The sequence below is a fragment of the Thunnus thynnus genome, chromosome 7, assembly GCF_963924715.1.
Source record: "Thunnus thynnus chromosome 7, fThuThy2.1, whole genome shotgun sequence".
NCBI lineage: Eukaryota > Metazoa > Chordata > Actinopteri > Scombriformes > Scombridae > Thunnus > Thunnus thynnus.
Window position 1 is genome coordinate 17,404,513 of NC_089523.1, and position 13,615 is coordinate 17,418,127.

The following is a 13,615-nucleotide window of genomic DNA, read 5'->3' on the forward strand; positions in this document are numbered from 1 at the left end:
TTCATATTATCATGTTATAAGAATATAGATCAGTCTGTGCCAGTTGTGTCCTTACACAGCCATCAGTAATCCACAGCAGAGATAGCGAAGTAGCAGCAGCAAGGGATTACTGAGTTACACCTTGACCCTCTTCCCTCCCCTTTCCATAAAACAGATACGACAGTCCAAACTCCCTCAAGAGCCTCCCCCTCCCCACAAACAACACTGGATAGTCCCTGAGCACAAAGCCAGAGTCAGCATGCCCGCAGGTCAGGTCCTAGTTGCACAATGAGGGAACAAGAGCTGCCAAATCAGTTTTAAAAAGCACAAAGGGAAGTTTAGAGGTTAAGTGAAGTATTAACTCAGCTACTGTTAACACTGAGCTGCAGTTTGGTTGCTTCATGTGGTCAAAGCCATTCTTCACATGCATTGTCTAACAACACAAGGCATTGTCATAATTAGTTGTGTATTATTTATAAATTGTATTTGATTTCATTTCGTATAGGTTGTGATAACAGGACACACACAAGTGAATGAAACTCTCATCAAAGATTTCGTTGTTAAATTGTTGTTCAACATGTTTCAAATAAAAGGGACCAAATATGGTTTGTCTCACACTTTCAGAAAACATCATGGTAACAAATGAAATCCTGTGTTACTATAAGAAAAAAAGGTAATGTCAGTTAATAAATGGAGCACATTTGATGAATGCATTTCCATAAGGTGAACAGTATAGGAAACCAATATTAAGGCAAGATTAGACAACTTCTGTGAATGTGTTTTTGAGCCTTCCAGTGCTTTATAGATACAATATAATGCTGCGTAAAAACATGTCTTTCAGGCTACAGTAATTGTACTGAATAATAAAATATGACTTATACACCCAGATGACTGCTTTGGTTAATTTGCAAGACTTAAATGTTTAATCTTATAAATATCAGCATCATCAAAGCAGGATTATACTGTAGATTTTCACAGGTGCACCACTGTGTTGTGTTTATGTGTACAGGTGATTTGCCACAGGCCCTCTTGTAGTTTCACAAGCCTCAGCGTATTATATTGCTGGATTTCTTGTCGTCTGTACTAGACTGTTTTCATTCAATACACTGAGGGGATAAGGATAAATTTTCAATTGCCAAGCAGACAAATATTTACTCACCAGCGCTGTGGGGAATAAAACCACAAGTCAGAAAATTAAACGGTAGTTTAATGTATTACACTATGTTGTAACTGCTGTCCACAAGACATTCTGTGAAACCATCATCCTCATTTTCAAGTCGGCAGTAAATTACTACGTAGGTATTTCTCTGTACACTTCCTTAATCTGTACTTGTATTTGGGGGTTATATAGTTCATTAATTCTTGTACAATATATAAGCCTCCAGCTCAGATTATGTCCACTGTGGATACTTAAATCATGAACAGCTCGATGCATCTGCGAGGAAAGGTTTCCTTTCTATTTCAACCTACACAAAAACAAAACAGACATGTAATTAAGATCAGAGACCTGCTTTGGTCCTATGAATGTACAGTGTACACACTAGTTAAAAAAATTAATGAAAAGACAATTGCATAAAGCTGTTGTTAGTGGATGCTTCAGAAATTGCGATTGATGATTTTGCTGGCCGCCAGTGATGGCTGATAAATCACCGTTATTTTCCTGAGAAACAGAAGGCATATACTGCACCTGATTACACATATGAGGGTCCTAACATTAAAGGCTTGGAGTTTTTATATACAATCTGAAATCCCTTTTTTAAATTTCTCTTACTGTTCGCGCTATATTAGGTGTTTCTGTAAGCATGTCATCTAAACATAATCAAATCGCTTCACGTGCGTTTGGGCAGAGCAGGGAAAGCTGCCAGCCAGGTCACCAATAGGCTGTGTGGAATTTGGCATCGTTTGAGAGTTATTACAGCTGAGGTCAAACTCCATTTATGTCTGTTTATTTACTTTCTGCCCTTTGGAGCCGTCCGGGCCGTCGATTAGGTCTTGGTTCCCTTTCAGAAAGCGTAAGATCTTCTCGATCGTGGCCTCCTGATATTCATGGGACCATCTGTGTCAAGGGAAGAAAACACATTTGATGATGTGCATTATGAGCAAAACAGTTGTCTCTAATGGATATTTTACAGGTTTGCTGAACACTTATCACAAACAATAAAAAGTTAACCATGAAATATTAATGCGAGAAATATGAGGCTTTAAGAGATGAATGTTGGCGTGAAAAGGGACTGTGTAAGGGACTGTTGTGAAAAGGATTTCCGCTCTCATTAAAATGTACACCACATGCACCAAAATGTCCTGTCCCAGTTACGCAGAGATGTGTTGACCTATAACAACATCTGGCTTCTCACACAGAGCTTTTAGAGTTTATCAGTGACTCACTTGATACCGTTGAAATTGAGAATTGATCTCATGTCCTCCGGCAGAGACATGGGGTCGGGCCATGTGAAATTATCTGTGACAGGAACTATGTTCTTCTTACCAGCCAAGGCTGTGACGATCTCCTGCAAGACAAATCAAAATATGTTTGAGTCTATGATGTCTAGAAACATCTGCAAATGATGAATGTTATCTGATCTCTTGTTTTAGTTATTTTACTGTAAATTCAACTAATAGCTCATATAGGGAATGTTGTTATGTTGCAAGGAATTATGACATTAACATGTATTTTGCACATCTAAAAGTAGCTAATAGTTGACAGGATTACATGAAATTATGTAACAGAGTGATCCGATAGAGACATGTGACCAACATAACACCATGCATTATAATATTGCTACAGCATTTACTATAATGAATGTCTTTTAAGCTCAAGAACAAAATGTCACAGCATTATTCATCACACTGTGTAGAGAGGTTGTTCCACCAGCCAGTAAAAACATCTCCACACACCTGTTGAATTAATTTGTCATTTTAATTAACTGAGTAATACGAGTTTACGAGCTTTAATTCAGTTATCTGGAAGTGATACTTTGAAGCTAATATGTAAGTGGTGGTTACGTGGTGTGTGTACTGTTTACAGACAAATTAGGATCAATCAGGATGAATCAAGGTATTGGAATGTTTGAAATCAAATCACTATCAAATCACAAATCAATATATAGTATTAAAAGCTTAACGTATGCACACTTCAGGAATCAGCTGGTACTGTCAGTATTAATTTCCTTTATCAGCGTAAATGCGTAATACTGCATCTTGATACAGGATTATAGTGAAAGTTTAAGACAAAAAATGAAGATATAATGAAACCTCCTATTTCAACATGGAGTTCTGACCTTGTGCACCCAGTCTTTCATTGCAGTGTCACCCATGCACTTGTCGAGCGCATTCGCAGACAGGACCAGGATGAAGTTGCGTGCCCGCTGGACGCTCTGAATCAGTTTGTCCTCAAATTTGCCCGCTTCCAGCTTCTCCACATCGATGAAGACACTGAATCCCCGAACCTGTAGGTGCACCTTCAGAAGACTTCATGCGGGGGGAGAGATTGCAGATGAAAAATGTAAAAAAAACACAGGACCAGAGTAAATTTACAGACTTGTTTTTTATCTTACACTTTAATATATACAACCTCAGCTATAATAATGACCTTCCCCACTAATCCTGCTTGAGTTCTGACCTGGCCAGCTGCGAGCCAGTAGTCCGACGGTAGCTGATGAACACGTCCGGCCCTGCAGGCCGTGCATCTGTGTGGCAGGGTCTTAGGGGCTTACGACTAGCATCCAGGATCTTGGCCCTGTGGACTCCGTTGCCTATGAGGCAATCCTGCCCGAGCTGCTGATCGGTCAGGTGCTGGACGTTGTTGCGATCCACTCCTGACTGGACCAGGCCATAGGTGTACTGGCGGAAACGAGGGTCCACCTCGACTAACCAGTCAGCCATATTGTTTGGGTCACATGTGGAGTAGTTAGCGTAAGTCTTCAACACACGTAGGTCTCTCAGGAACCTGGATGATCAAAGAAAACAAAGGTCATTGTAAGACTGGTTTTACTTTTGCACAGATCCTTGTGTGGAAAAGGTTTTTACCACTTGCCTCTTGCGGGTGAGACCAGCATGCATGCCCAGGTCAGTCTTCAGATCTTCATCTGTGATGTTCAGCAGGAGGTCTCCATCCACCTGCAGCTCCTGTATAATAAGAGTTAGAGTTAAATATGTCAGACACACCAATGAATTTCCTGACAGTAAGAAGAGAAAGGAGGCAGCGATAAGTCTGCATAAACTGTTTAACATACCTGGAAACGATCACAATAGGCACTGAAGCCAACCTGCTGCAGCCAGGTCTGCACTTCACAGGTTTTCCAGTTGGGCACACATGACAGGATGCGTCTCGGCACTTCCTCTCCCATTATTCTCAGTGCCCGCTTGGCGAGGGAGCAGGCTGTGCCATTACTGGAGTACATGACAATTCTTTTTAGGCTCTGCACTGCTCCAATCTCCTGAAAAATCTTGAAAGGAGGACAGATTAAAACTCAAGTCACAATAAAGCCACAGTTGTTACCCAAAGGTTTGAGTTATATGAGAAGTAGACAGTGATTGTACCTTGGTGTTACGCTGACGGGACTTGATGCTGGTCTCAACACAAAGGTAAAAGGCTGCAATGCATTTCCCCTCCAGTCTTGTGCCATCCAGCAAAGGCAAGAGATGCTGCAGATCAGATGCCGTCTTCCCCTGCATGCAGTCTGCACTGTCCAACAAACTGCGGGCAAAGTCGTCTGGGTCCAAAGATGCAATGAACGGCTCCACCAGCTCCAAGGTTCCAGATTTTACCACCTCTTTCTCGATCTCTTTGTTTGTAGCTAACACAGTCACAGCCAGGCATGCATGGAAGCGAATGAGTTCATCCTCTTTGGAGAAAGCCAGCGGAAAAAGCCATTCAGCTGCCTGTTTCTCGATCATCCATCGCTGGCAGCGGTGGCCTCCGTACATGGCACAGTTAGCGAGGGCCACAGCACAGTGGCGCAGCACAGTGGGGTCTGTGCCCCGACACCAGAAGAGGAGGGTGTCCAGGGCACCGTTAGTAATGAGGTGGACGGACGTCTCCTCAGTGTGTTTGAACATGTGCTCCAGGATCCCTGAAACGCTGCGAGCCAGCTGAGCGTCTTCCTGCTGTCGGGTCAGGTTGAGGACGACCCCCAACCCCAGACGTGCTACATAATCCCTGTCAAGAGAAGTTTGGCAATATGGGAACAAAACTCGACCCAAACTATCTGGTACAGTAGCTTGACTGACCACAATTCATAATTATCATCATTGAAGGCATAAACAGTGTGTTTGGTGACACAAAAGTTATACATCAATTACTGTAGTGCTGAAATAATTTGTCAATTAATTGATTAACCAATCAACAGGGAATTAATTGACAAATATTCTGATAATCATTTATCAAATGGATAATTTACTGGTTCCAGCTTCTAAATTGTGAGGCTGATTTTTGAATATCTTTTTATTTTAGACTGATTGCTGGAGAAACAACATGTTCTTTGATTGGCATTTTTTCACTATTTTTTGACATTTTATAGACCCATCAATTAATAGATTAATTGAAAAAAATGATACATAATGAAAATAAGACCTAAAAACAAATAGGGGGTTACATTGATGTAACATGAACACTGCTTGCAATAACCTTTGTAAAGCTTGTTCAACTTTTGTCATGACTGTGTCACAGGTGTTGATTCAACTAGATCATGGTTATTTTGTCCTGGGTCAATCATACAGCAGAAACACTATTACTACTTACTATTTATTGTATTGCATTATATTGTAGGATGTGTGTGTGTCTTGTTTTATCTATCCCTGTACAAAAACCAGAAACCCCTTACAATTTAATGCAGTTAAGTACAGACAAAACACAATTTTAAGACAAATGAACCCTTCCGTGACAACAAAAACTGATCATGAAAAGCTTTAAAGGGGTTACTTTTTATATGTGGACTGCTATGTTGTTCAAGTTGCACTTATTATACAAGTGTTGATGTTGTGTTTACCCCTGTACATACTGTACCTGTTCTCTGAGACCAGTATCTGCTCCAGCAGTTTTGCAGACTCATAGGTGATCTCTACAGCTGGTGTCTGCTGGAGCTGTAGCAGCAGCTCCAGGCCTCCATCCAGCCGGATCCTGTTGCAGATCTCTTCGGCCACCTGACGCCCTACAGTGGGTAAAACCCAGGCCTCCTCCACCAGCTGGAAAATCTCCGCTATGGCTCTGCGGGTCTCATCTGAATCAGAGGTTTCCTTGCCTGTCTTCAGCCTCCTGATGGCGCAGCGGAGGGCGGGGAGTGCGGTATCCAAAACCGCCTGGACGTCGGCGTTGATCCCCGGAGAGACCGCTTTCGGGTCGGAAGCGGAGCCGCTCTTCCCTCTCTGGAGCCGGCTAACATAATCTGGCACCGTGAGTCTGTCTGAGCTGAACATGATGGAGAAATGTCGGAAGAGCCTCCACAGGAAGAGCGTCAGAGAGAAGAGCATCCACCAGCGCAAACAAGTGTTATCAGTGTCAGTGGATCCTTCAATGCTGAGATGTTTACAAAGGCCTCAAACCCCTTTTAAGTGTGTGTCCCTCTTGTAAACTACTCCTAGAGATGCGTCAAGCGAGGCCTGTTTAGTAAATCAAAAGAGACAGATTTCACCAAATTGCATCATCTTTCTCTCGATCTCATCACTGACAGTAATCCCATAAAAACTCATAAGCAGATCCAGACCAGCTCCGTGTATGTTTAAGCATAGTCCTGCCTTTAACAGCTGCTGCTTTTGTGTCTTTTATCCCAAGCGACGCCCGATGCAAGAATGAATCTGTTTGCAAAGTGTCCTCAGGCAAAATCTCAACACATTAAAAGGCTAAACATGCAAATTATTCCGGAGGAATAAACAGATTGTTGTTGTCTTTGTTTTCTCTTGTATTCAGTGAGCTTTTGCAAACAAAGAAGGCCTGTTGTTCTCATGCAGTTTTTCTCTCACCACCGCATCCGTGGGTCGTTTCTTGCAAAAAATATAAAATATGACACCGCTCCCCAAGAGGTGCAAATGACCTATCGCATCCTTCGGTCAGCATCCGCAAGCTGCATGTGTCTTCAAGGGTCTGCACCGCCCACACCAGCTGATGTAGCCCACAGGAAGATGAGCCCCCTTCATCCTCCCCCCTTTCCTCCCTGCATCACAGCTGGTCAGAGCATGCTCGTTATGCTGAGATATGCCTGTAAACGCTGCTGGCCCTCTGCTGGAGGAACCGGAGAAAAACCTCAGAGCCACAACATCTGTAGTTCCTTAATATGGATATTCTGAAATAACAAATATTTACTTAGAATATTATATAAAATAAGGTCATTTACAGGTTTTAGAAACTTTGAGGGATTTTCATTCTACCATTTTATAAAACTAACATGGCAGGTATTTTAAATGCTCATTTCAGTATGTTTAAACTCAATACATTTAAATGTGACTGTTTTTTGGCTAACAAACAAACAAATAAAGAATGAAATCATTATTTCCTCACTACAGTTTCATCCATGGCAGTCAAGAGAGGGCTTTGAAACACTGTTTAGACCTTCATGTGGGAAATAAAATTTGCTGAAAATATAATTAAAGGGTCACCTGAATGAATAAAAGGAAAAATCCTGATAAATAAAACTTTTTAGATGCTTTGTTTTGTGGTCAAACTTGGTCACAGACTCGTGACCTCAGTACTTCATGGCTACAGTCACAAGGAAAGTATATGAATACAGTATCTCATTAAAAATTGTATTGATTTAAAATAAGACTACATGTTTTAAAAAGGATGCAAGTGTAATCCATGAAATATCTACTCTGTTACAAGAAGGTTAACTGTAATTAAGTCAATATCAAGAGAGAGATGGACACAGCAGGTTTTCCTTTCAAGACAATACAACTGTGTCTAAAATGACACAAAAACTTCAAAATATCTTCAAAAAAATAAGTACCCCAAGTGAAAAAAAATTCATCCATGGTTTTGTTACTGCTGATCTACCAGAGGTGGTATTCATCATCAAGTTTCAGTTTCTTTGTGGCATTGAAGGGGCTTTAAATGTCATTGTCAGTCAAGAATATTTGCTGCTTCTTTGCCCAAAGCTTGTTTCTTAATTTCTTTGTTTGTGAACATGAATCATTTAGCGAAGCAATGACATTAAATCTTCTCTAAACTGAAATCAAAATTGTCCACAAAGTCATCACATGATGGATCTGTGTACTTATGAAAAAACAACGGCAGCTTCAAATACCACACACACACACACACACACACTCATAAAGACATATTTGCATCCCTTATTTGACATTTTGACATCTATAAAACACTAGTAGCTAATTACGCTGTTTGAAACCATTTTACCAGAAGGCATAACATGAAAGTACTTTGCTCTCCTGTCTTCACACACTGTGACACCAGGTTAAGAGCTTAATTCATGTCTCACCTTGTTCGTAAAGCGAGCAATAAAATAACACAAGGGGATGTTGCTGACTGAGTTGTATTATTGCCACAGCAGAGAGAAAAATCACTGCTCTGTGATCACAGAATGACCCATAAAAGTGCAAAAAAAACACAGTGGCTTAAACTTTTTGTTTTGTATCGATCTCTTCTCTCTCTGTGTCTCTGTTTGTTTGCTCAAGTAGAAAAGATTCACAAATGAGGTTAAAGCAAACAAGGAAGTGGGGTGACTGACACATGTTTCCAATGATTGGGAGCGCATGGTCCACCATTACTGTCTCATTCTGTCCTCTCACACAGTAGAGGAAACATGAGGCTGTGGGCCGCCCTGCTGCTCGCTCTGATCGCTGAGACTTTGGCTGCAGATGGTAAGTACACAAATAAAAACATTTTTAAAGGTCAGAAAGGATTTGTAGCTGGAACATGTTGGATGGTTGCTGGTCGTTAAGGTTTCATGTGTAAGTATAGTATTATAATGTTACAGTAAGGGATGATCATCACCAAAACAGCGTCAACAGTTGAAGTCAGAAGTTTACATACACTTAGGTCGAAATCATTAAAACTCATTTTTTAACCACTCCACAGATTTCATGTTAACAAACTATAGTTTTAGGACGTCGGTCAGGACATCTACTTTGTGCATGACACAAGTAATTTTTCCAACAATTGTTTACAGACAGATTATTTCACTTATAATTCACTATATCATAACACCGGTGGGTCAGAAGTTTACATACAGTAAGTTTACTGCCTTTAAACAGCTTGGAAAATTACAGAAAATTATGTCATGGCTTTAGAAGCTTCTGAAGCTAATTAACATCATGTGAGTCAATTGAAGGTGTGTCTGTGGATGTATTTTAAGGCTTACCTTCAAACTCAGTGCCTCTTTGCTTGACATTATGGGAAAATCAAAAGTAAGCTGCCAAAATCTTCATAAAAAAGCCAGACTACAGTTTGCAACTGCACATGGGGACAAAGATCTTACTTTTTGGAGAAATATCCTCTGGTCTGTTTGGTTATAATGACCATTGTTATGTTTGAAAGAAAAAGGAGACTTGCAAGTTGAAGAACACCATCCCAACTGTGAAGCACGGGGGTAGCAGCATCATGTTGTGGGGGTGCTTTGCTGCAGGAGGGACTGGTGCACTTCACAAAATAGAAGGCATCATGAGGAAGGACAATTATGTGGCTATATTGAAGCAACATCTCAAGACATCAGCCAGGAAGTTAAAGCTTGGTCACAAATGGGTCTTCCAAATGGACAATGATCCCAAGCTTACTTCCAAAGTTGTGGAAAAAATGGCTTAATAAGGACAACAAAGTCAAGGCAGTGGAGTGTCCATCACAAAGCCCCGACCTCAATCCAATAGTGGGAAGAACTGAAAAAGTGTGAGTGAGCAAGGAGGCCTACGAACCTGACTCAGTTACACCCATTCCGTCAGGAGGAGAAGGCCAAAATCCAGCAATTTATTGTTAGAAGCTTGTGGAAAGCTACCTGAAGCACAGAGCACTTTTCTGTATGTGACCTCCACAAAGACCCAGCAGTGCTTCTACTCCATTGTCTTCACGTTCGGCATCTATGTTGTGTTTCCACTGATCATTTTCTCTTTAACGTTGTCATTTCTATCTAAAGAGTCCTGTATGGGTCGCTGTGAGAATGGCTTTGACTCCAAGAAGACGTGCCAGTGTGACTCAATGTGCAAGTATTACAAGAGCTGCTGCTCCGACTTTGACGTCACCTGTGGCATGATGAGTAAGAAACCTCTCTGCTAGTTTATTTAAATCTATTCAGTAATATTGTGGGCTAGTGAAAATTACAAATTGATATTACTTTTTTTTTTCTCCCTTCAGCTCGCGGAGATACATTTGTGTTTGCAGAGGATGACGATGACAGTGAGCAGTTGGACAGTATCACTGCAACCCCTGAACATTCGACACATGACCAGTCTTTTCCTGTTACCAGTCGTCAGGTCAAGCCCCCTGTTCTGAGTCGTCAGGTCAAGCCCACACCGCCACCCATCTCAGACTTTGCTCACAGAGCAACACAACGTCCAGAAAGCACACTAGAAATGACCAAACCTCTGCAAGTGTTAGATACAACAATTCAAAGAGTCCCCCACACAGTCCCACCCACACCGCAGGTGGTCCCCATCACAACCAAAGCCACTGAGATTGACACGGCAGCTGAGACGACCACCGCTCCGCCCACAGAGGCCACCACTGAAGCCCCTGACCCGGACGCTGAGACTTGCAGTAACAGGCCTTTTGACTCCTTCATGCAGCTAAAAAATGGCTCCATCTATGCCTTTAGAGGTGGGAAATTTTTACATTTGACAAACTTTCTTGTTGTAGAGGAATTGCATTGATGGTAACGTGGGTGTTTTCTCTTTGGTGTTTTTTAGGGGACTACTTTTTTGAACTTGACCAGAAGACAGTGCTCCCTGGTTATCCGAAGCTCATAAAAGATGTGTGGGGCATCAGAGGGCCTATTGATGCCGCCTTCACACGTGTCAACTGCCAGGGGAAGACCTATATCTTCAAGGTGGGGACAGAAATTCAATCTCTGACTTCTGTTGTGATGATAATGTAAATGCTTAAATGAGTCAAAATCTTTCGACAGGGAAACAAGTACTGGAGGTTTGACAACGGCGTGCTGGATGATGACTATCCTCGAGATATCAGTGTGGGTTTTGACAAGATTCCTGATCATGTGGATGCAGCGTTTGCCCTCCCTGCTTCCAATCACCATGGAAAAGAGAAGGTGTATTTTTTCAAAGGTGCAACCAGATTTTAAGCTATTTATGTATACATTCAGTCATTTCTTTCATCATACACCTTACATAAAGTTACTTCAATGTTGAGATATTTTAATTTCTCCATTTTTACCAGGTGATCAGTATTATCTGTATGAGTTTTTGCACCAGCCATCCCATGAGGAGTGTATCAGACTGTCCGAGAGTTCTCCATCCATACTGTTCAGACGCTACACTGACCTATACTACAACAACTATGAGCGTTTTTTCAGTGAGCTCTTCTCTGACTGTGAGTTCTGCTGTTATGGATCATTTGTGCTTCTCTTGGGTAAGGGGCAGGTGTTAAAATGTTTGCATCTTAATTTGTTTTTAACCTTCTTTAGTGCCTCAGCATCACGACAAACACCACTTCATTAACAAGGACTGGAAGGGCCTCAAATCTCCAGTAGACGCTGCCATGGCCGGCAGAATCTACGTCTCACCCTGGAGCTCAGTGCCAGACCGCAACGACCAGCCTGACCAGCAGTGGGGTCAACAACAAGGCCAACAGTGGAACCAGCAGCACGGACAGCAGTGGAACCAGCAGTACGGACAACAGTGGAACCAGCAGTGGGGTCGCAGGAGACAAAGCCGTTCACCCTTCTGGGGCTCCATGGCTGGGCAGGGGATGAACATGGGCCGGGACTTTGCTGAAAGGGGGATGGAAATGGGTCTGAGAATGGCAGAGAGGAGGATGGAATTGGAGGAGAGGCTTGGACGAGACTGGAGCAGACGGTGGGATCAAGACTGGGATCAGGACAGACGGAGAGACGGTTACCGCCAGAACAACAGAGGCAACTATGACTCCAGAGACAACCGCAGAGATGACAGGTCATTCTTCGATCTGACCCCAAGGAATCTGCCCATGCAGAGTGTCTACTTCTTTAAAGGAGGTAACAGCAGAGAAAAACATTATATACAATATGAGCTGCTGCTAGCAATTATACCCTTTATCAATTTATCTATTGATTAGTTGTACAATCAATTAATTGCGTAGTCTATAAAATGTCCGAAATTAGTGGAAAATCCTTATTTCAAGATCTCCAAATTGCTTGTTTTATCTGATCAACACTCCAAATGCCACAGTTATTTATTTAACAGTGATGAATATTTGGTGGTTTAAATGACAAACAATTAACAAATTCTCAAACTTGTTGTTGTTATCTATTGATTGACTAACATATCCCAACAGTCTTACCCATTGGCACGCTGCCAGAGCTTCATGAGATTGATGAATGCCAACATACTAATCATTCATTTCACCAAAACATCAAGTGTATTTCCCTGGTCTTCATGGTCCTCCTCAGCATGGATGGAAACTACATTTGCTGAATGAAATGTGAAGAATGAAATCCAAACATCAAAATATTCTTTGTTCAAATTAATATGGACAGAAAACAGCGACAGACAGGGTGATGAAAGAAAACCTCTGTGAGTTGAGTTACAGACGCAGAGAGGAGGAGGAGGCTTTTTTATAACTAGTTTCACATGCTGTGTGTTTGTCCACATGACAAAGAAACACAAAATCACTGCAGTTCCCCTTCACACTCACTTCTTCTTTTTGTGTACCTTTTAAGTATTTCTGCTTGACACATTTTTAGTGATACACAGTACCGTTATCTGCTTTATGTGTTTTGATGAACCACAGTGATGAAATTTATAAACTATTACATGTTATAAAGCAGCATTGAAGCACATTGAGTCTATGCCTGTCATATGAAATGTGCTATATAAATAAACTGTTTTATGTGTTTTCCAGCTAAGTACTACAGAGTGGACCTCAGCACCAAGAGAGTTGACCACGCCGTGCCACCATATCCCAGATCCATCGCCCAGTACTGGCTCGGCTGCTCCGACACCACTGGAGCAGAGAAGAAGTAGTTTCAAATATTTTAGGTATTTAAATATAATCATTTGGACAAAATTTGTACATAACAGATCATTCTTTTTGGCTCAAACAGGCTGCTGTTGGCTGTTAAAGTGTGTCTCACTGGCTCAGTGTAAGACATAACCAGCTACTGGTCAACATTAGCAAATATTGAAGATCAATAAAAGTCCGCACACTGCTGCTCAGCAATGTGGTCGGCCTTATCTTGGCCAAAGTTCAGATGGTTGATATTCTGCAGAGTTTTCTCCTTTGTACTCAACATCAGCAGACCTACTTTAGTAAATGCAACTAGATCAAGATGTGCAAAAGCTTCAGGGAAAATAAAACTGTTTTAAATCACATTTTCTAAACTTGCAAGTAGCAGGTCAGTTTTAGGCTACATTATGTTAGAGACGTCATGTCTGTGTTGTGTCTTCACAGTTCTGTGGTGCCATATAATTGTATCTAGAGAGTTCTTTACTGGAATGAAGAGAAAATGTTTATTTTCTCACCATTGATCATGAACATCACATTATG

The 13,615-nt window shown here is 41.5% G+C and overlaps 2 protein-coding genes across 2 annotated transcripts; one reads left to right on the forward strand and one right to left on the reverse strand.

The window, feature by feature from the left end:
• Positions 1–1,168: 1,168 nt before the first annotated feature.
• Positions 1,169–7,149, reverse strand: sarm1 (sterile alpha and TIR motif containing 1). Its single transcript, XM_067594634.1, has 10 exons — positions 6,937–7,149; positions 5,984–6,576; positions 4,519–5,137; positions 4,212–4,424; positions 4,013–4,104; positions 3,599–3,925; positions 3,258–3,447; positions 2,365–2,486; positions 1,933–2,035; positions 1,169–1,445 (listed from the first exon to the last, which is right to left on the reverse strand). The coding sequence occupies exons 2-10, from the start codon at positions 6,445–6,447 to the stop codon at positions 1,395–1,397; spliced, it is 2,181 nt and encodes a 726-aa protein (XP_067450735.1). The 5' UTR covers positions 6,448–6,576; positions 6,937–7,149; the 3' UTR covers positions 1,169–1,394.
• A 1,550-nt stretch (positions 7,150–8,699) lies between these two features.
• On the forward strand, positions 8,700–13,318 carry vtna (vitronectin a). The gene is made up of 8 exons (XM_067594642.1): positions 8,700–8,787; positions 10,053–10,172; positions 10,271–10,732; positions 10,822–10,961; positions 11,040–11,196; positions 11,309–11,461; positions 11,556–12,104; positions 12,971–13,318. The coding sequence occupies exons 1-8, from the start codon at positions 8,730–8,732 to the stop codon at positions 13,090–13,092; spliced, it is 1,761 nt and encodes a 586-aa protein (XP_067450743.1). The 5' UTR covers positions 8,700–8,729; the 3' UTR covers positions 13,093–13,318.
• The last annotated feature ends 297 nt before the right edge of the window (positions 13,319–13,615 follow it).